Source organism: Cricetulus griseus (genome assembly GCF_003668045.3).
Source record: "Cricetulus griseus strain 17A/GY chromosome 1 unlocalized genomic scaffold, alternate assembly CriGri-PICRH-1.0 chr1_0, whole genome shotgun sequence".
In the NCBI taxonomy this organism is placed as follows: Eukaryota; Metazoa; Chordata; class Mammalia; order Rodentia; family Cricetidae; genus Cricetulus; species Cricetulus griseus.
Window position 1 is genome coordinate 146837320 of NW_023276806.1, and position 22892 is coordinate 146860211.

The 22892-nt window shown below is 40.3% G+C and overlaps 1 protein-coding gene across 1 annotated transcript in view; it reads right to left on the reverse strand.

Annotated features, from left to right (window-relative positions):
- Positions 1-2670: 2670 nt before the first annotated feature.
- The window catches only part of Pawr (pro-apoptotic WT1 regulator), a 78352-nt gene continuing 58130 nt past the window's right edge, over positions 2671-22892 (reverse strand). The window contains exons 5-7 of the mRNA XM_027392457.2: positions 9725-9872; positions 7734-7838; positions 2671-6007 (exon numbers count right to left, since the gene is read on the reverse strand). Coding sequence (XP_027248258.1) covers positions 5921-6007; positions 7734-7838; positions 9725-9872 — 340 coding nt within the window. The 3' untranslated portion in view covers positions 2671-5920. The remainder of the gene's footprint in view (positions 6008-7733; positions 7839-9724; positions 9873-22892) is intronic.

The window sequence follows — 22892 nt, forward strand, 5'->3', positions numbered from 1 at the left end:
GCCTGGAGGTCCAGGTGCTTACAGATCATAAAGTCCTGGAGTCAAATGCAGGAGCTTTGTGAGGTCTGCAAATTTAGCTCTGAAGTATGGAGCACACTGGGACACACACACACACGCACGCACGCACGCACGCACGCGCACGCACGCACGCACGCACGCACGCACGCACGCATACATCGATGGAGCCATCAGAAGCTAAAGCATACTGATCTTGAAAGGGTTACAAGCAGAGGCATTCTGAGGCCGCCCGTGAGCATCGCCCTTTTTAAGGTCTCACTCATTCCAAGAAGATGTCTGCTGCCCTCACTGACATCAGTAGGTGCACTTGAACTTGAGTGGCACCGTCATACTTTGCATTACTACTGCTATTCGAGGTCCTTGAACATCTGCTCGGGAACGCTCAATGTCCCACAGAAGTCGAAGCTAGCTAATGCTAGATAATGAGTGTTTCCTATCAAAAGCGATTTTCTGACTCTTCCCTATGGATTCCTTACCTCTGACCGACAGCTTTGCTTACACCTTTCCACTACTAAAACAACAAAAGAAACCTGATACCTTCTTATTCATTTTTCTTAACAATTTCTTTCTATAAAGTTAAAATGCCCAAAGACAGCTTCTACTTTAGGTTAACCACAGGAAATAGTTCAGATTTTAAAGGAAGACAAACATTTCTCTGCCTAGAAGCCTGTAATGAAACTGTGTTATTTAGGCCCGGCAGAGTGTCTAAGTAAGAATAGCAATTATTGATTGAGGTGATATAGCAAACAACCCCTTATTTTAACATAGGGGGGGAAAAAAAGCAGCCATCCAAGGTATCTGATCCCGTCACACCAGGAACATTAAATAAATAAAAACAAAACTAAAAAAAAGCAAACATTACAATAAATTTTTTTCCACGGCTATCTGATGAAAGCTCATCATTTTTACTGACTCACAGTTTTATTTGTTTTGTTTTGTTTTTTTCCAGGCTGCATTGCTAACACAGTGCCTTTCCCTTGTTTAAAGACATTAGCAACTGCAGCGTAGCCCGTTAGCGGGGCAATACTACTCGCACCTAGCATGCATGAGGAACACACACATTATATGACTCAGTCATGGAAATTTTCTGCTGTATTTAGCCCAAGATTAAGAAAAACTTTTGTGGGGCTGGAGAGATGGCTGCTCTTCCTGAGGACCTGGGTTCAATTCCCAGCACCCACATGGCAGCTCCATTTCCAGGGGATCTGACACCTTCATACCAATGCACATAAAATAAAGTTAAATTTATTAAGAAAAAAAAAAGAAAGAAAAAGGTTTTGCTTTCTAGCTTTCTTTTTGGCCCAACAGACATAAAAAAATAAAATAAAAGGCCGCAGGGGCCAGTATAATTGGTCCCATGTGCTTAACATGAAGGTTTAACATCATATAATTTTTCTGAGAGGTGACTAAAGATAAAATGTGAAAATGCAGAAAGTGGACACACGGGGTGAGGGAACGGAGACGCTCTCACCTCAGCAGCTGGCTAATGTAGGCATGCACGCTTGCACACACACAGTGAATCTGCAACAAAAAAGCCCAGAGTTCTGATGAAATCTAAGATAAAGGTTTCCGTTTTCATTAAGATTATGAGGTTTTTGGATCTGAAGGAGGGTGGGGCGGGGCGGGGCGGGGTATATGGGAGAGTTTGGAGGGAGGAAGGGGAATGCAGAAATGTTGTGATTATCATAATCTCAAAAACAAAACAAAAAGATTGAGATCTTGAACAAACTTTTTCACTGGGTGTGCTAACTAGGAGACATTAGCAAAAACACCCTGACAAGGATGCCCGCCCACTTGGTAGAAATGTGCGGTATTACTGAGATTAGTGGAGAGTTTGCTGGGAAGAGGGCTGGTTAGCTTGTGCAGGTGTACAAAGAATGACACCTTAGCTAAAAGGTTACATAAACTATCAGCTGGAAAAACAAAGACTAGATTTTTACATTTCCAAACCCTATTATCTGTTTCAGGCTATTTGAGATCTGGAATTCTTCAAACATCATCAGATCGGGTTAGTAACAGTTCCAACTCTGAGTTAAAAAATCATTTCTGTAGTTTTTTTTTTTTAATTTAAAAATATTTTTCATTTTACATACCAACTCCAGTTCTCCCTCCCTCCCCTTCTCCTCCCACCTCTTCCCACCCTCCAATTCACTCCTCAGAGGGGGGAAGGCCTTCCTTGGGGAGTCAACAAAGTCTGGCATAGCCACAGCTGAACCTACATGTACCTTTTCACACTTAAACAAACAAACAAACAATAAAAAACCCTACCATCAATGAATCCTGACCTTAACATTTTTATTTCTTTTTTTTTTTTTCTTTTTGGTTTTTCCGAGACAGGGTTTCTCTATGTAGCTTTGGAGCCTATCCTGGCACTTGCTCTGTAGACCAGGCTGGCCTTGAACTCACAGAGATCCATCCACCTGCCTCTGCCTCCTGAGTACTAGAATTAAAGGCGTGCACCACCAACGCCCAGCTAACACTGTTATTTCTTAAAGTATTGTTTTTTTCTTAAATAAGACAAAAATTTTTGAAACACCACATTGTTTCAGTATAAGCTGATGAGGGTATCCCGTAACTTCTGAATAAATTCAGGTGGGGGCGGAGGGGATTCCACTAATGGTATAGAAGAGAATAGAAAAAAGTAGCCATTGGTGAAAAGGAGATGAAAATGTACTTTTTATTGAGGATTCATTTTTTTACATGAAAAGCTTATTATAAAAGTGAATCTGTACTGAGCTGACTCTGTCATAATCAAATCCACACAATGAGAATGTCCAAAACTGTTCACACAACACTTTTTACTTAAACCAGATAATTTTCACCAATATTTGGGTTCAGAACTCCTGATCTTAACCACACAGTAAATCTTAAGCTGTCTTGTGACTTTTGCTGGTAGCAATTGTCGTTTGCGTTTTATATTTAGAGAAACAAAACTTACATGAGAATAAAATCAACACATAGTGAAGGCAAAATTTCTAAGGAGTAAAGTTGACAAAACAAAACAACACAACAGTAAAACAAAACAAAACAAAGCAAACCATACATTCAATTTGACATGCAGAAGGAAAACCAAAATAAAATGGGGCAATCAATCAATGCCCATCAAGTGATTTAACATTTTAATTACCAGAGAGACTGACAACAAATGAACTGAAGGTTATGTAGATGATGACATACTCTACAAAAATACAAATTAGAATATAACCAACACTTTTTGTATGTGCCATACATTGAATCCTTTTTACTTATGACATTTCTTAATGATCTTTTCCAAATTTGTAATTACATTAAAACACAGTAATATACTTCCCAGTGTGCATCAGTTATTTCCCTTTATGGCTTAGAAATGTTTCAGCAAATGAAACAGTCCTTACCAACTAGATCTACCAGACAAGGGCTGGATAGTGACAAAAGCCTACTCTGGAACCAGCCATTCAGATGGGACAGACTTATGCTAGCTAAGGCATAAGTCTACTGGTACGCACTACATGGACTATACTTGGCTAAGTGGAAGAGTTAGCAGATGTCCACTTAAATGTCTGCCTCAAACACATGAAAATTTTAATGCAAAATACTTGTATCTCACTATTTGACCCGGGATCAGGGTGAAGATGCAACTCTAACATGTTAGGAAATATAGTTAAGCAAAATAAAAATAAATAAATAAAAATATTAAAAAAAAAAAACCCTAGGCAGGAGGATTATGACTTTGAGGCTGGACTGGATGACAGAATGAATCTCAAGCCAGGCTAGGCTATAAAGGGAGACCTTAAAAATTCAAAACAAAAGACGAATATGGGCTCAGGTTTTTTTTGGATAATGGTTCATTTTATTATTTTTACATTTAGTGTGAATGTGTCTCTGTGTGTATGTTTACACGAAACATTAAACATACAGAAGTCAGAGGACAACTCATGGGAGCTGGGTCTTCTGCCACCATGTGGATTCTGGAATTTGAAGCCTGGGCTTGCCAATGTTGGGAAGAGGAGCTTTTACCAGGTGGGTCATTGCAGGCCCTGGTTCAAGTCTTCAAGCACAGAGTGACAACCTCACTATCATCAGAGAGCATGAACAGAGGGAGTGCCTTTGGCAAGGGATCACCAGACCAAGGTCTAAACTATGTCTCTTGTGTTTCTGTTCCTCAAGCGGTTCTGATGGTCAATCCCAAACTTCTGAAGTGAGGGGTTGGAGAGACACTCGTGGCCAATGCAGAGATTTCTAGAAGGAGTATCTTAAATGGATCACTACTCCTCCATGCTTCCCCCAATTGTCTTACTTCCCTGTTTTTCCAGCAGTGGATAAATGAATGGATTTGGTAAGTGGAAAAAAAAAAAAAGCCAGCAGGGGACCCATGGGGCTTTACCATGTTCAAGTCCTGAATGCTGATGAACAAACAGTCTGTCTACCTGAAATTCACCTATCCAGAGTGCCTGCCAGGTTCAGTCCCCAGAACCATTAAAAAGAGGGAAGAAAAAGGGAAAGATTCAACTATGACGTGCCCATGTGTTAAGGGAGGGCAAGGGGTTGTAATACAGAAACACAACACAAGACATAAATACTAAGGACATTTAAAAGAAGACAACTTTATTTTATAAATCTTCAAATAAGGTCGATTTAGAATTCTCAAAATTTTCAGTGTTAGGAAGCCGTATCCCTTGTGACATGGGACTATTCTCTAGTGAAGAAAAAACACATCCCAGGGATTCTCTGACTCAGGAATCAGCCGAGTGATTTTGCATCACCCGTACTTAAACAGGTTAACAAACGTATACGTACTTTAAGTGTGGAAAAATATTTTGGTTCTGATTTTGAAGCACATGGTATTAAAAGCATCAATTTTCTTCTTCAACACTGAAACTGTACACAACTTGAGGCCAGAAGAATACACAACTTTTTAAATATCCCATATTTACTAATAAACCATAGAGCAATAAAAAAAAAATAGATAGTACCTACATAAGAAACTATACATTACAGGGCCCCACAGGAATAGAGGAGATATTTGTAGACTTTGCAAGCCTGAGCTCTCCCTACTTACCAGCTCAGGGTGGGGCACTGGGGGTGGCAGGGAGGGGAACACTGTTCAAGACCAGTTTCTGCTCTTTGTAAATTATTTAAGAAAATCTGCTATGTCATTTCATTAGAAAGATACCAGTGTGTCAGTTTCCTAGATCACATTGCTTTTTCATGATAAAAACTCACTTAAAAAAGAAAAGAAACTATACATTAACTGTTTTTCCGGAAGTAAATGAAGTTTTTCAATATTCAAACACAGAATAGTAAATTTTCACTCACTTATAACACAGTTCAAGTATTTTCTTAAGTTTATATTTAGCCAGCTAGAACATAAGTAGCTCTGTAAAATAGATTTCCTTTCAAAGATTACTGCTATTCAAAATAGTGTATCTACTACTACTCGAAATCATTAGAGCAGGTGGAAAGAACAGGTCTTTATGAGTAAGTATTAACACACAGAAGGCCGCACACATTAGTAATAAGGCATTTGTAGGCAATTCCCCCAAGTATTTGAATTCATGTAAACAAAGACTATGCATATTCCTTTAGGGAGAATATGTACTGACATAAGTAAAACATATGCAATGGCTGTTACTTTGAACCATATATCACTGGAATATTACACAAAACCAAGAGGCATTACCTGTATCATTTTGATAACTAAAAGTGTTACTATAATTTGTGAAATACAAGGTTGATACTTTTTAAAACTAATAAGGAAAAAGAGTTAACTTTGAAAACCAATATCCATCTGGTGTCTGGAAATAAATATACAGTTATCTCAATGTATTTATTGCATTACAGGAACATCATCTTTGCCTTAGCCATGACATTCAATCAGTAGTTTAAAAACAGAATTAATTCTCCACACCGAGCTTCGAGCCTTCTACCTTGTCAGCTGTCCAACAACTTTCAAAAGAGTTTTATTTTCCTGCTTTAGTTGTTCGTTTTCATCTTCTATGTCATCTAGGTCCTGGGGAGTGGGAGGAAACAACACTTTAAAAATACTGGAAAATATTCTAAAGGAGAGATGAAATAAAAATAAAACACAAAGACAACTCATTTACTCAATTAATGTTGAAGTATTAAGTTCTAAAAATTACACTAAATGTGCCCTCAACAAGGATTTAAAATGGTGAATCCAGACACACACACACACACACACACACACACAGAGAGAGAGAGAGAGAGAGAGAGAGAGAGAGAGAGAGAGAGAGAGAGAGAGAGGTGTTCCCTGTGTTAGAATTCTAGCCATGAATACATGGTCATATGCTCAGTACATGGTTTTAGATATAAGAAATATCACTTGAAGGAAGCACAGACATGTAAAGACTTATCTTTGCAGTTTATGGTATTAAAACTTGACAAAGTCCAACTGCATGTCAAATGCCACACAGCTACGGCATTGTCGTGAACTTACACTTTGCTGTCGGACTATCAGGCAACTGACATACACGTTAGCATAGTTAGAATTTGCACTTATTCACAGACCGAATAATGCTAAGAAGCAAATCTGTTCAAACTATTATAAAAATAAGGTTTCAAAAATCACAACTGAGATCCGCCTACATTTAAAATTAAATGATAAAGACATTCGTGAATCATTACCAAACAGTACACTTGGAAAAGGTTCCTAAAATTAAAACTGTTAAAAACACATTCATGAATCATGACTAAATTATAAACTTAGTTAGGGAGGAGATTTTCTGATTATTTTTAATGCTCTTGGTGTCTGAGACAGCACAAACACACCATGGGCATCACAAATATTTACCAAGCCTCTTAAACTGAATTCCAGCACAAATAAAGACATGCTTATAGTAGGATCAAGATGAAAGACTACATAAGATCCAAGTCAAATACTGGCTCAGCCGCCACCGCCGACATGCAACCTTGAGCAAGTTAACTGGGGTGCCCTGTGCTCATGTACAACTCGAAGTCACTGCCTTTGAGTTGCATCAGAAGAGACTGGCCCTGAAGCCCCCTCTATTGGTGTGGCATATGGGATCAAACCCACGGCACTGCCCAGCTGAGGCAAGCACTTTACCATTTAATTATTTTGTGTAGGAGTTGAATATGGATTAGAGGACGGGGCCTTTTCTCTCTGAAGCAAACTCTTCTTTCTCCCATTCTCTAAAATCCTCTTAAAAAGCACAACAATGGGATCTCTTCTCACCACAATCACCTTAGTAGATGCTCTGGCTGGGGCAGGAAGGAAATTCTAGGGCTGAGCACAAAAAGGAAGGGCTCCAAAACTTAACACTGCAGAGCTTGCACGACCTCAAACAAGAACTGGGAAAATTCCTAAGTATCATCTGAAGAGATGGTGAGAATACAGTTTACAGAATGAAACGGTAGATAGATCTCACCATTAATGACTACCTTATGACCAAAGAGCAAACCATACACATCAATGACAGGTTCTTCAACCCTTACATAGTTTCATTCAATTACTGAAACAAAAACAAAACTAACAGAAAACCCTACAACAAACAAACAAAAAAACAAACCCTGGCATTAGGCCTGTCAGTGGTGGCACATGCCTTTAGTCCCAGCACCTGGGAGGCAGAGGCCAGCCTGGTTTACAGAGTTCCAGGATAGTTGGGGCTACACAGAGAAATCCTGTCTGGAACAACCAAAAATAAATAAATAAATTAAAATAAAAAATAAACCAGGCATTGAAATGCAAAAATACTTACCCTATTTAACAAATCAATCTCCTCCTTGAGTTTTCCGATCATTTCTTCTTTATCTTGCATCAGCCTCACAAGCCTAAGGTTTTCTTGCCTTTCTCTTATTATTTCCTGGTGAATAAAATCACAAAGCATTATCCAGGAACAGGTTGCTCACAGTATTTTAAAATGGCTAACACTCGTCAATAACAGCACAAGACTGCAAACCCTGGCCCCTTTCAGCCACTACGGACACTGAAGACACAAACTGTGCCAATGCCACTGCACCTTTGTCAGGGAAGAAGTGTGTCTGCATTTTTTTTAAAAGAACAAAATTGAAGACATTTGTGAATTAAAGAGGGAATGGTGTATCTGCGGCTGTTGTTTTCCTTTAAAAGAGATTCTATTTACCGGGCATGGTGGACCATACTTATAGTTGCAGTTGGGAGTCTGAGGCAGGGGGTAACTGGAGCTTAGGAGTTCAGAGCTACCTTGAGCATCACTAACAATGGTGGGAGTGGAGGTAGAGGCATTTTCTTTAGTGGTGTAGTCACTGGAGAGATGCCCAGGAGCCTGTAAACAACCCCAAAAAACTCACTGGACACACACAGAGAAGTGGGGCTGCTTGGGAAGAGGACTGACGGGAGTGATGGGGGTTGATGAGGACACACGTGACCAACATACATCATGTGCACTGTTGTAGCTGTTGGTTTTACTCTTTTGACTCTTCTTGGTCTTTTTCTCTTTAGGCTTTTCTGCTCTTCAGGGTCTTTTGAGGGCCCTGCCACCCAGTTTCCAAATAAATCACAAACACACACACACACATACACAGAGAGAGAGAGAGAGAGAGAGAGAGAGAGAGAGAGAGAGGGAGGAGAGGGAGGGGAGGGAGGGAGGGAGGGAGGGAGGGAGGGAGGGAGAGAGAGAGAGAGAGAGAGAGACAGAGAGAGACTTATTATTTCTTACAACTGCCAGGCCTTTGCTTGGCTTGTTTCTAGTCAGCTTTTTTAAACTTTTTTTTTAAACTTAAATTATCCCAATTACCTTTTGCCTCTGGTCTTTTTTTTTTTTTTTTTTTTTTTTTTTTTTTTTTTTGCTTACTTCTGTATATTTTACTTTCACTCTTACTCTGTGGCTGGCAGACTGGGTGGCTGGTCCCTGATGTCCTCTATCTTGCTCTTCCTCTTCTTCCAGATTTCTCCTATTTATCCTCTCTGCCTGCCAGCCCCATTGCTATTCTGTCGACTCTGACTTGTGTGAATAACAGTGTTTCTGAGGGCTTAGGTGTCTGCCCCTGTGGTCGGTATTTCTGTGCGCTGCATCACCTGCCTATCCTTGTTCCTGCCTGGATACTGGCTGTTCAGCTCTTTATTAGGACCATCAGGAGTTTCAGACAAAGAATCACAGCTTCACAGAGCTAAGCAAATGCAGCATAAACAAAAGCAACACATCTTTACGCCACTAAACAAATGTTCCAGAGCATAAACAAATGTAACACATCTTAAAATAATATTCTACAACAAGCAGCACCATTATCGACTTTAGATCAACGTCTGTGGGACAAACCTGAGATTATGGGCTTCATAGCTTTAGGGCAACGTTCATCCGAATTGCTGCCAAGACCTCTGCAAGTTTATCTTATTCCTACATAAAAATGGCTCAAGCACCAAATAGGGACCTAACAAAGAGCCACTGAAAGGTCTAAAGTAACAATCCGTTCAGATGATGCAGCACACAGAAATACCCACTGCAGGGGTAGACACCTAAGCAATGGCTACCTGACTAAGGAGTTGGCCCATTTCTGAAGTTTTGCTATCACAAGCACTAAGGAAACTGGGAAATACCTAACCACTAGCATCTAGGAGCAAATACATAGGATGGAGTCAAAGTTGTTCCTGAAGCAGAACCAGGTGTCTCCTGCTAGTGCCCCCCTCCCCTCCTTTTGGACATAATGCCCTGAAACAGAGAGGAATGCTAAGACATGTTAATTTTATTTTGAATTAATTTACAACTCATACCTTTTCGAGATCTTCAATTCTCTTTTCCAATGTGCTACTTGAGGCGAAATTCCCCGCTGCGTTTGCATCTCTGTTATGTCTGTTGAAGCCACTTCTGTCTGTTCGGGGATATCTACTTGAGACATCATCTTCTGAGGCAGTGGTTGTGCTATGGAAATAAAAGTGAGTATTTCATAAACATCACTAGCACTCTGAAAGAAAAATGCCATGGCTATTTTCCTCTTCAGCCTGAACAATTAGCACTCCCTGAGGACACACAGTTAGAACTTATTTACAGCCACAGGATTTAATCCTCAGTCTTACTAACACAATAGGGGAAAAGGTACATACAAAAGCACTAACACCCAAGTGGCTGTTAGTGTCAGGTACTATTCTAGGTACTGAAGATGTCTGTAGCAACCACACACACAAACTGTCCTGTCAACAAGGAATGCTACCAGGTACATTCCTTGTACCACCACTCTTAGATCAATGTTAGACACGCTAGCATCTGGAACAAAATGGATCTCCTAGACCACCTATGGTAAAAATTCACTTCTCTTTATATTTTATTTTTTTGAGACAGGGCTCTGTGTAGTCCTGGCTGTCCCCAAACTCACAGAGATCCACCTGCTTTGGTCTCCTGAGTGCTGAGATTAAAGGCACATACCACCAAAGCCTGGCATATTTTTTCTTTTTAAAAATGCCTTTTATTTTCAAAGTTCAGTGTCTCGTTAAGTTCCACAACATAAACACAAAATATAATTAGAACAGAAAAAACAAACCTGCATAAAGTTGCCTATTTCCCACTCAAAGTTTGCAACTACTTATACACTGGCAACTCACTCTTCATGCTGCAAACTTAATCAGTGCTTCCTCAAATTAAACACTAACTTACAGCTGATTTAATAGTACTGTCGATATTTAAAAGTATCCCACGCAACAAGCTTTGTTCTGCTCTCTGTATTGTCTCCTACTACATAAAAATTACCCCCAAACTTTGTGACTTAAGGAAACACACATTCATTGCCTCAAATCTTGTGTTGCTCCGGAATTTGGAAGCCAGCTTAGGAGGTAATTAAGACTCAGAGTCTCCTGTGAGCCTTTTGTCAAGATGCTAGTCAGCACTACAGACATCTGAAGGCTTGACTGAGCTGCAGACTTGGCCACCAAGCACACACTCAGGCATCAGTGGGCAAATGGATTCAGTGCCTCTGGCTGTAGGCCAGAGGCCTCAATTTGTCCCCATGTGGGGCCTTCTAGTGGCTACTTAACACATGGCAACAGTCTTCTAGAGAGAACTGACATGGGAACTAGGCCAGAAGCTGTAGTGTCTGCCACACCTCAGTCTCAAGGTGGCAACCCATCACTTCTGTCTCCTTTTACAATACATATGGACCACCCTGATATAACACTGACAGGGGGGATTGCACAAGGCATAAGAACCTGAGGGAGGGCTCATCAGGGGCCAGCTTGAAGGCTAGTTACTGTATTTGTTGATTCATCTATACTAGATTACATTAGTACATGGTACGTCTATAGCAAAACACTTTGTTTCCATAGCACTTAGAAACTAGTCTCTTAGCACTTAGAAGCCTGTTGACAAAAACAATTTAAAGCAACTCCAGAAAGCTCAGGAAAATCATTTTTCAAAAATATGAGCTGAGCCAGGCATGGTAGCACATGCTTTTAATCCCAGCACTTGGGAGGCAGAGGCAGGAGGATCTCAGACTGAGTTTGAGGCCAGCCTGGTCTACAGAGCAAGTTCTGGGACAGTCAGGGCTACACTGAGAAACTGTGGTGACACTTTGCTCATAAACTACTAAAGCTTGCCTGAAGATCAAAAAAGCAAGGCAGCCAGCCACTAGAGAGTTCTCTGGGCTGAGAGAGGAATATAAGGTGGGAGGAGACAGGAACTCTTTGCAATCTAAAAGGAGTCTGAGGTTTGGTAGGGAGCAGTGCAATCTGGAGATGCAATCTGAGGACAGGCTCACCCCTTCGGTCTGAGCACTGGTAGAGGTGAGAACTCTCTAGTGGCTGGCTGCTTTGCTTCTCTGATCTTCAGGCAAGCTTTGTTAGATCATAAACAAAACATTAAACAAAAAACATTAATCAAAAATCTACAGCTTATGTTTTTTAAATTTTTTGTTTTCCATATTCCATTAGTGGCCACCTGAAATATTTTATATGTAAAATTATTGTAAAATCTCAAATAGTCTTTAGAGGACAAGTGGATTTCTGGTGTATGAACTGGCTATGCATACATCTTTTCATCCTGTCTGACCTTAGGGGATCCGACAGTAATTTTCAGCGTGCAATGCCACAGCAACCACCGACTTCGTTTATTATTCTCACTTACTGGGAACCCACGAAGGCAAGCTATAGAAACTTCACCCTATAATTTCTACCTTTTGTTTCTTTCTTTGATCTTATCTGCCACTGAAAAACATCTGACATTCCTTCCTTGCACAAAAGGTTAAGATAATTAAAAAAGAGACAAGTGGGGGATGGGGAGTGTGCCAGCAGCCAAGTAAGTCTAAGGCACATATTTCTAAAGCTGGCCGCCAAGCTACACTCTTATCTTGCAAAAACAGCCAAAGTTCACCCCGAAGTTCAAATACTTCTGCTGAAATTATCCCTTTGAAAGCCAATGCATAAGCACTCGGCATATAAGAGTTGATTAGCCTGAATGATAAGATCAACCCCGAGCTAACAGTTTTCAGGGATCTCAGATTTAAAGCATTAGTGTTTATTCCCTAGGGCTTTAGTGAACCACTGTGAATTCAGTTGATGGAGTTCAGCTAAGGCAGCAAGGCTTTCTCAAAAGAGGAAAGTAGCTTACTGCTTATACTCTGATGAGTGCTTCAGCATCTTGTGGGCGTGCCTACTTCATCATAATCACAGTGCATTATTACAAAAGCAAAGCAAGGGGACTGGAGAGACAGTTAGGTGGTTAAGAGCACTGGCAGCTCTTCCAGAGGTCCTGAGTTCAATTCCCAGCAACCACATGGTGGCTAACAACCATCCGTAATGAGATCTGTTACCCTCTCCTGGCATGCAGGTGTACATGCAGGAGGAACACTATACATAACAAATGCAAAGCAAAACTGCAAACTGCATGCAGCCCTTTAAAACTCATGTATTTTTACAGCAAGTTGGGTCTATCAGCAACAAAGCTGAAAAATAACTTGTTCCTTGTTGTGCCAATAATGAACAGGTTTATCAGTCTATGGAATTTCTTGTTTGTCTGAGAGCTGACCGTTATTGAATGCTGTCTTGTTCCTAACAACATGCAACTTCCCATGGTTCATTTAGCAATCAATACACTATGCAGATCGGACTAGTCTATACTCTATGCACAGATCAGCCTAGGGTGATGAACGCACAATTATAGATGCCAGAGTACAGGATCAAGTGTCATTCCTTAAGCATTGTCACACTTATTTATTTACTTTTTTAAAAATTGAGATAGTCTCTTTATTTGCCCAGAGCTCACTAAACAGGGTAGTTTTAGCAATCTCCAGGACCTACCTACCCATCTCCACTTCCTCAGTGCAGGGATTACAAAGGCAGGTTCAGGCTGCCATGGCTGAACTTTTCATGTGGGCGCTGAGGATCAGACTCAGGTCCCTGAAATTTAGGGCAGAGCCATTCCTCCAGCCCTGTCCTGTTTTAACACTGGCAACCCGAAGAAAGGCTTGGTAAGAAACTTACAAAATACTAATTAATGATTACAATAATCCTGAATGTCTGTTTTTATGACGAAGCCAAATGCATTCTATCAATCAATTTATTTTGAGCCCATTTATGTCCTTCATTCAAATGTCACATACATTTTCATGCTTAAACTGGTTCATTAGCCAGTGTGTTTGTGAGCAATGCCCTACGGACTTAGCACTTCTCTGTCATTGTGGCAAAGCCTGAACTCAGTTATACTGAGAAATGACACTTCTCAATCAAACTCCTGAAGACTGGTCCTGTACCTCTTTGGAATGACCTCTACTGTCATCATTCAATTTTCTACTACTTTTACAATAAGCAAAAAGTGACTGTCTTCATCAAAAAAGTTCTGTAAAGTTTGCTTGGTTGTTAGTAAATTAGAATCCAAGATAAATACAAATCTCCTAAGATTTAGCAAACATTTTGAAAAGCAGAAACTGAAAATAATGAAAACACATTTTATTTTAGTAGTCAATTCTACATTCAAATTGTTTCACTTATGGAACACAACTCTGATTAACATTAACACATAGTTGTTAATAATAATTAATAAATGCTCACGCCTTCCTCAATTCTTAAACATTTTTTGAGTCACAAATGACTGATACAAAGGTACCATATGCTTGAACAGCATCCCTGTGTCCGACTAACAGGCAACTTCCCACGATCCTTGTACCAATCTACACACTGCAAATGTGACTAATTTATACCCTATGCAGAGATCTGAACAGTATACCCTATGCAGAGATCTGAATAGTATACCCTCTGCACAGATCTGTCCACTGGCTATGAACTTGGAGGCAAGGATGACCACACAAAATGCAACTCAGGATGCTAATGCTTCCTCTAGAATTCTCACTTAGATTGTCATGGATTGAAACAAATGTCCAAGGGCCACACTTGGAGCACTACTATGCTACAGTCTTTAAATTACATTCACAAGAATGAGAGTGAGTATCCCATTTGAGAAGCAGGACAGCCCAATAAGGCTAAAACATAAAATGTAAACAGAAGCTAAGAGGATAGGAAAGCAAGCAGAAAACCTGAAAGCTATTTCATAGAAGAATTCAAGCTAATTCAAATTCAAAAGAAGTCTCCAAAATTTTTATGGCATACCCATATTGGAATGTATGTTCACTTACCATTATTTTGTGGGATTTATGATGATCATATAAAAGTAGTAAATATTATCTGTTTTTGCCAAAATATAGAATACAAAGACTTGAAAAAGAGTAAAATTTGTTTTATTCATTTATGCTACAAATAACCATTCTTATAGGAAATGACTATTTAGATCTTAAACTACTGAATATGCTTCTTTCTGAGGATCTAATTTAATAACGATTTAATACCTCATGATACAGAAATTCAGAGAATGATTCACTTGTAGACTTGCCTTTAATGGCTATTCCAGAGATGTAAAATCTAGACATGTCTAAGGATTTTACTTAAAATCTCAGAATCATTTTTAGTTTATGAGAAGAGGCTTACTTTGTGTACTTTACCAGATGAACAACCGTGTGTCATCTTTGCACTTCTGTATTTGGTCGTTCTTTCTCATAAAGTCCAAGCTCTGACTTACCTATTTTGTGATCATTAGCTAAACTACGTAAGTTATAAACCCATTAAACAAACAGTCTAATATTGCACAACATGGACAAAGTGAACAAGGAAATTTGCTTTCTGGACCCTTGAGTGTCAAGCGACCATTGGACAAAGGGTTCAAGACAGAATGCCTAAAGAGCCACTCACAAGACTGGCTGTAAAATAGCAATGGCTGCCCCCCCCCCAGAAAAAAAGGTAAATATAACCAAGATGGGGTAAACACCTGTAATCCAAGTTCCTAAAGGAGGCTGAGGTAGGAGAGGCTACTTGGGCCCTGGAGTTTGAGTCTGGCCTAGGCAGTATAGTGAAACACCAACTCAAAGCAAAAATAAATCAATTAACTGACTGAGAGTAAACAGAGATTGTCCTAATGAACACCTGCACCCTGACGGATAATCTTGTACACAAACCCACCTGGGAAAGCACTGACTTAGACTGATCTCCAGCTGACAGGAGCTGGGACTACAGTGCAGCGGTAGAGCCCTGACCTCACATGTATGAGGGCCTGAGTTTGATGTAAACAAATAAGGGTAATGGGAAGCCATTGAAGCAGGAAAGGGAACGGAATCCCTTTTATAAAACACACTATGGATCAGCGAAGACAGCACAGAGGCCAGCAGTTAGGTTAGGTACTGTAATCATCCAAGTAGGCTATGGTGGTAGAGCAAGGAAGGAACAGCCTGCAGTTGATCTCAGGAACGTTGCATAACCAGGTAAGGATGAGATAATGAAATGAAGAATGAATGATAGAGCAGTTCTAGCATGCCCCCGAGGCCTCTAGTTTCAGCAAGAGTAAACATGCATGCACAACTGGCATGTACTGTTGTAACACTTACTGTTGAACATGCGGAACTTAGTGTGCTTCTCGGGTATCTAACACCTAACCCTTGGTTACTTCTTCTAGCACATAAGACAGAATAGAAAGAAATCAAATTCTAGGAGAGTTGATTGCTAAATGCAAATGAATACATAGAAGGAGGAACAAAGAAGGTCAAGACAGGACTGTATCAATGAAGTCATGCCACAATACAGAAGAATGTGGAAACCATGTTAAAGGATCCTTATATACTTTTTTCTTTAGATTTTTTGATTTACTTATTATGTATACAGTGTTCTGCCTGCATGCGTGCCTGCAGACCAGAAGAGGTCCCCAGATCTCATTACAGATGGTTGTGAGCCACCATGTGGGTTGCTGGGAATTGAACTCAGGACCTCTGGAAGAGGAGCCAGTGCTCTTAACCTCAGAGCTATCTCTCCAGGCCCTTTTATATGCTTTTTTAAGGTCTAAATTTTCTGTATTAACTACAGATATTCAGGTAGAAATGACAATGACTTGACAAACCAAACACTAAAATGTGGACTTCTCTTAGTGGTTCCAGGTTTGCTCAAAGAACAAGCTCAAAAGAATGTGTTGGAAAGGGGATGGAAGATGGCTGAAAAAGACAGCCAACACTGTTTTCCTCACAGGAAAACCATGACACCCCAGGGAGTGTGACCAGGATACAGTAACAAGGTCTCTATGGAGACCTGGGAATGGCATCATGAAGTACACTGTAATGTGACCTATGAATGTGACTCCTGCCCCAAGCCACGGCTAACTCCATGAGCCTCTACTATCACCACGTATTCCAGTTCAAACAACAGAAGAGTCTCTCAGTCTTCACTGGTTCTGAATCTGTTCTTCAGAACTGCCTGATGTCTGAGCACACTAATTCACAGAAGGAACACACTTGGGACCTCTCTCCTACCTGCTTAGAGTCCAAACTGCATATACCATGCAGCTGTCTGAAGAACAGAGCCACTGTTCTAGGGACAGTGGCCACTGTTTCTTGTCATTCCTGGACTCTCTCCAATGTTTTGACACACTTGCAGAGAAAGCTACAGTCTCATGGACCTGCTAGATCAGTTGCAGAACTGTGACCCTACAACACAAGTCTACACAACACCCTATACCTCAAGATGAGATAACCCAGCTCGAGCCAGGTGCGCTGGCATGCCTAGGCCTAAAGCTGTATCTCTTCCAACCTCCTTCTACTTGGTGCTTCCGGCCACAGTCTTCGGCACTCCTCCGAGAGGCCTAATACACCTCTTATCAGCCCTGTGGGCCCCATTGAGATACTGACACCAGACGTCTCACCATTACTTTTGATCATATCACGGGGCCCGAAAACATGCTCCTCAGAATGTCGGAGCATTGCAGAGGGCTTGGTGCCATCAGCGCTTACTTCTGCAAGGTCCTGGATGTATCTACCTACTCCTCTGCGGGCCACCTCCCAACTATCAACACTCACCTTTGCATGTTTGCCTTTCTGCAAACGGCACCCAGCCTTGCAGCTGGACTACTGCCATTTGTACTTGTCTTTCAGCAGGACCTGTGGTCCCACACTCGGGGGTGACCATGTCAAACACAAGGCTGCACTACTGTCTCCACAAATACCTGCCGTTTAGACGGTCCAGGATATGATAACGGTAACTGAAAAAAAAAATTCATATGGAGGCTACACTGATAACCAAACCACGGTATCTACCTAAATAACCCCTACAATTCATGTAAAGGAAAAAGTTTCCCCCTGGAAAACCTAATGCATAAAATTGAAAGAAGACACCGCAGCAGCAGTAGGGACAACACAGGAATCACAGGAGACACAAAACCGCAGGGGAACATGCATCCAATAGAACAGAGTAACTCTAGGACACTGGTTCTCAACTGGTGGGTCACGACTCCTTTGGGTCAAGTGACCTTTTCACAAGATATCCTGCATCTCAGATATTTACATTATGATTCCTAACAGTAACAAAATTACAGTTATGAAGTAACAACAAAATAATTGTATGGTTGGGGGTCACCACAACATGAGGAACTGTTAGAGGGTCGCAGCATTAGGAAGGCTGAGAACCACTGGATAAAAGAAGAACCCAACAGGAAAGCAATCTCTTGAGCTCTTGAAAAGAAATAATTCAAAATAATGATCCCCAGGAAACCAAGTGAGATACAAGAGAATATAAGTAAATAATTCAACATGTGAAGGACACAGCCATGGTATCAACAAGAAATTCAACAGAGATAAGAATCATAAAAAAGAAACTAGCAGAAACCGAGAAACTTAATCATTAATCAATGAAAGGGTCACAAGACAAAAAAAAAAAAAAAAAAAAAGGATGTGGACAGGGGATAAAAAGGGCGGTAGAGATAAGGAGGATGAGGGCAGATGTAAGCAAAATGCACTACATATGTGCATGGAATTGTCAAAGAACTTCGATCAACACAAAGAAGAAAATGCAGCTTTGGTATATAAGAATATACTATTCAGCATAATAAAAAGAACAAATTCCTGTCACTTGTGGAGAAATGAAAGATACGACAGACGAAAGGCACAGTAGGCCAGGTACAAAGGTCGACCTCAGGGATGACAGGAGAGCAGTTATCACTGAGACTGAGGTGGTGGTGAGGAGGAGGAGAATAGGAGGCTACATAATGCATACAAACATATAATTACATAGGAGGAATTTGCTACGGTGTGCTAGATCACAGTAGGGGAATTTAGTCCACAATTGTTTATGACATATTTTAGAATAAATATGAGTGCAGAAATTTCTGAAATAGGCAGATAACAGACATATAGGATGGATATCCTAATTGCCCTCATTTGACCATTACACTACACCCATGTATCGATTACACTGCTCTGTAAATATGAATAAATAAACATCAATTCACAAAATAATAAAACCAAGTTTTAGAAGTTTCACTTATTAGCTGTAAGACCCTGGAGTGTTAGGCATGCCAATACATAAATGAAACCCTATGCATGTGAAAAAGCAAAGAATAATTGCTGGGCAATTAAATTAGCTCTTTGGCCCTCAGACATACTAGATTTGAAAGAAATATAGCCATAACCATGAAGGCTGTGTTACTTGATTCTGTTGCCAAATTTAGCTGTTTATCCTAAAACAGAAATGTTTTTCAACCTATTTTGTGGGCCGGATATGCACAATGGAAAATATTCAGAATAAAAAATCGTTTCATGAACTCCAAAAGGTTTGTGATGTTCTCGTTAGGAATGTTAACACAAACCTAAGATCCAACGAGAACTGTCTACTCTTGGCCACAAATATATTAAATATGATGTTCAGTAAAGGGAAAATAATAAGCAGGGTCATCAAAGATAAATAGCACCCTTTACTGGAAGCTTTTCCCCCTTCTGGGAATTTTCACATCTTCTGTGGAAAGATGAGAGAGCGCTGCTGTGTTCAGGAAAATAACACTGTTATTCTAAAGCTATCATGAGAACAAGATTGGTAGCATTAGGAGATCACAGTCAGGAATTTTCCACTAATAAAGACGTTTGAAAGCTCAGCAAAGGGATGAAATACAAGACTCATGGGTAAAATCCTACTAAACAATGGGTATCAAACATTCAGAAGTGTTAGACGGATCATGACCTTCTAGGTCACCAGGGAGCACACTGCTGGGCTGGACACTCCCAGTTTCTCACCCCCCCCCACCCCCCCGGCAGGTCCCATAACCTGCTGTACTCTTCCCCTTCCTTTAAATGCACACACATACAACTAAAACTCAAAGCTGCCACCCAACTCTATTAAAACCATGGCACATACTCACTGTAAGAAACAAAGAGGAGCTTAAAAAGGAATTGCTTTCCTCTAAAGGGCCACAGCCCCATCTCAAAGGACTGACTATCTTTCCAAACATTATTTATTTATTTTTTGTTTTTGTTTTTTTTTTCGAGACAGGGTTCTCTGTAGCTTTGGAGCCTGTTCTGGAACTTGCTCTGTAGACCAGGCTGGCCTCAAACTCACAGAGATCCATCCACCTCTGTCTCTTGAGTCCTGGAGCCCAGTAATATTTTTTTTATTCAAAGATTTTCTCCAGTTCATCTCTGTCCAGTTTCACTTACCCCATGCTCATGTGGTGACTGCTGGTTTCAAGAGAAGCAGAATTCGAGGTAACCTGTGCAGTGCCAACTAAGGAAGACACTAAGGTCAATTTATCCCTAAATCTCTTCCACACTCTAAGAGTATTGGTTCTGGGGCTGGACAAATGGCTCAGTGGTTAACAGCACTTGTTCTTTCGGAGGACCCAGATTTGGTTCCCAGCATCCACATGGCTGTTGAATGACCTCCACATTCAAATGCCAGCAGCAACACACAACCCAGAAAACCCCATCCTTGTCGAGTCCTCAAGGGCCTACTTCTTTCTCTAAATGTAACCAATGTACTAGGAACCTAACCAAGCACACACTCTGCTGACAGATTGCACACTGGGAAAATGAAAACCCACAGACACCTATTGTCTCATCTTTCCCAAACTGAGTATCAGAAATGTCACAGTCCTCATCTCCAAACATGTGAAAGTAAAAATGAAAAATAGAGCATACAGGACTTTCTAGATAACAGGAGTCCAAGCACCGAACAGCCGGCCTGATGCTCCACGGAGCTAGAAACCTGCATTCTCAGCATTTGTCAGAGAAAATGAGTGTGCAGTTAGTGAGAGAGAAGAGCATGCAGAGCCAGAGACTGGAAACCCCTAGAGACTTTTCAGTCAGTGCCAACTGAGAGTCCCTACAAGTCATTTTGCTTATGGAAAACACTAACATGTGATCACAGCGTTTATTTTTTAGGCCATTCCTCATTTGTCACCCCCATTTGTCAAGACACACCCTAGTCAAGAGACACCATTCTCTGATCATTGCTACAGCTTGCTGACAGATTAGTGAAAGCAACGGACTGCTGACAGACCGTGTAAGATAGTCCTGGGAGATAAAGAGAACGGAGACTTTCAGAGATACACTCTCAGCTCTACACTGTGCTTCATAGGCTATATTAAAATAGAGTCACTACAACTCAATGAAAAATTATTACAAATTTGTATTTCGTTATTTACTCATTTAAGTAGCTTCTCACTAAATAGCTCAGGCTAGCCTCAAACGCACCACTCCCCTTGTGCTCTCAGGAGCTTTGGTTAAAAGTATTCTTAGTAATATTAAACAGGGCTAGATCTTTGAAAGCTGAGAAGTAACAAATCACATACTTTACGTTACACAAATAAAAATGTAAGGGGATGAACATGTCACTCGGAAAATAACGGTTTCCAAGCTTAAAAATAAAAAAAATACATACCACGGGAAGCAATTTCTTACTAATTTAACACAACAACTTTGTAACGGCTTTGGAAAGGACTGTTTATTTTTGTTACTGTTTTAAGTGTGTGTGCATGCACATGTCTGTGTTGTATGTGTGTGTTTGTGTGTGCGCACGCATCTGTGTTGCATGTGTGTTTGTGCAACTGTGTTGTATGTGTCTGGGTTTGTATGTTTGTGCATCGTGTTGTATGTGTCTATGAGCGTGAGTGTATCTGTATTGTGTGTCTGTGTCTATCTATTTGTATGTGTGTGTTTGTGTGTGGGCACATCTGTGTGGCATGTGTCTGTTTATCTGTGTGTGTGTTTGTGTATATGTGTTGTGTCTGTGTGTTTGTGCATCTGAGTTGTATGTGTGTCTATGTGTATTGAGTGTGAGTGTGTGTGTGTGTGTGTGTGTGTGTGTGTGTGTGTGTGTGTGTGTAAGTGCAGTACCTATAGAGGCCAGAAAAGGGTGACAGAGTTAAAGCTACCAGCAGTTGTGAGTTGCCTGATGTGGTGCTAGGAACTGAACTCCCTTCCTCTGCAAAAGCAGTCCTCACTCTAAACTGCTGGGCCATCTCTCCAGGCCCTTGGTGAGAATTTATAGAGAAAAAAATAAGCATTCCCTCACTGAATCCAATTCAAGAACACAAATATAAAAGTGCTGTTTATAATTTAAATTTTGATTAGAAAAATATGTATAACACAGTTGATAAATTATCAAATTTTATCTTTGTTTCCCAAACAAACAAAACAATGATGGTAATTTTTCTTCTTCTGAAAATATGTCTGTGAATGGTTCATGTCAAAGCTAATTTGGGCATGGTTTCTGGCAAAAGAAAATTTATTTTGTTTGGATTAATCTAGTTGTGGTGAATAAAAACTACTCAGCACAATATTAAAGAGGCATGTTTCCCTATAGGCACAGAAAGATTGTGTAGACATGAAAATAAAAGCAACAGCTGGGGACGTTCAGGCACACTTGTTCAATTCTTGCCACAATAGCCTCTCATCCTTACCCTTATCATAGATCCCAGCAAAGACAAAAACACAATCAAATTTTACTTGGTATTAAAGCTGAGACTTCTTAGTAAATGTCTTACACTTTAACATATGGATAAAACAAAGTTATATATGAAATCTTAGCAGATGATCTTATGTATTTACTAAGTGTATGAGCTGGAACGAAACCATCCTGAACTCAAATCCAATGTATACTTATCAACTAGGTTTGTATTCTCAGGAAGCTATTCTACTTTTTAAACCCTACTTCCTTTATCTATAAAAATACATGTAGGGGGCTGGAGAGATGGCTCAGAGGTTAAGAGCACTGACTGCTCTTCCAGAGGTCCTGAGTTCAATTCCCAGCAACCACATGGTGGCTCACAACCATCTGTTATGAGATCTGGTGCCCTCTTCTGGTGTGCAGATATACATGGAAGCAGAATGTTGTATACAAAATAAATAAATAAATAAATAAATAAATAAATAAATAAATAAGTTCTTTAAAAAAAATATAGATAGGGCACTCGAGAGATGGTTCAGTGGTTAAGAATACTAGCTGGTCTTCCAAAGGTCCTGAGCTCAATTCCCAGCAACCACATTTTGACTCACAACCATCTGTAATAAGATCTGGTGTCCTCTTCTGGCCTACAGGCATACATGCAGACAGAACACTGTATACATAATAAATAAATAAGTCTTTTAAAAAAAACATGTAGATA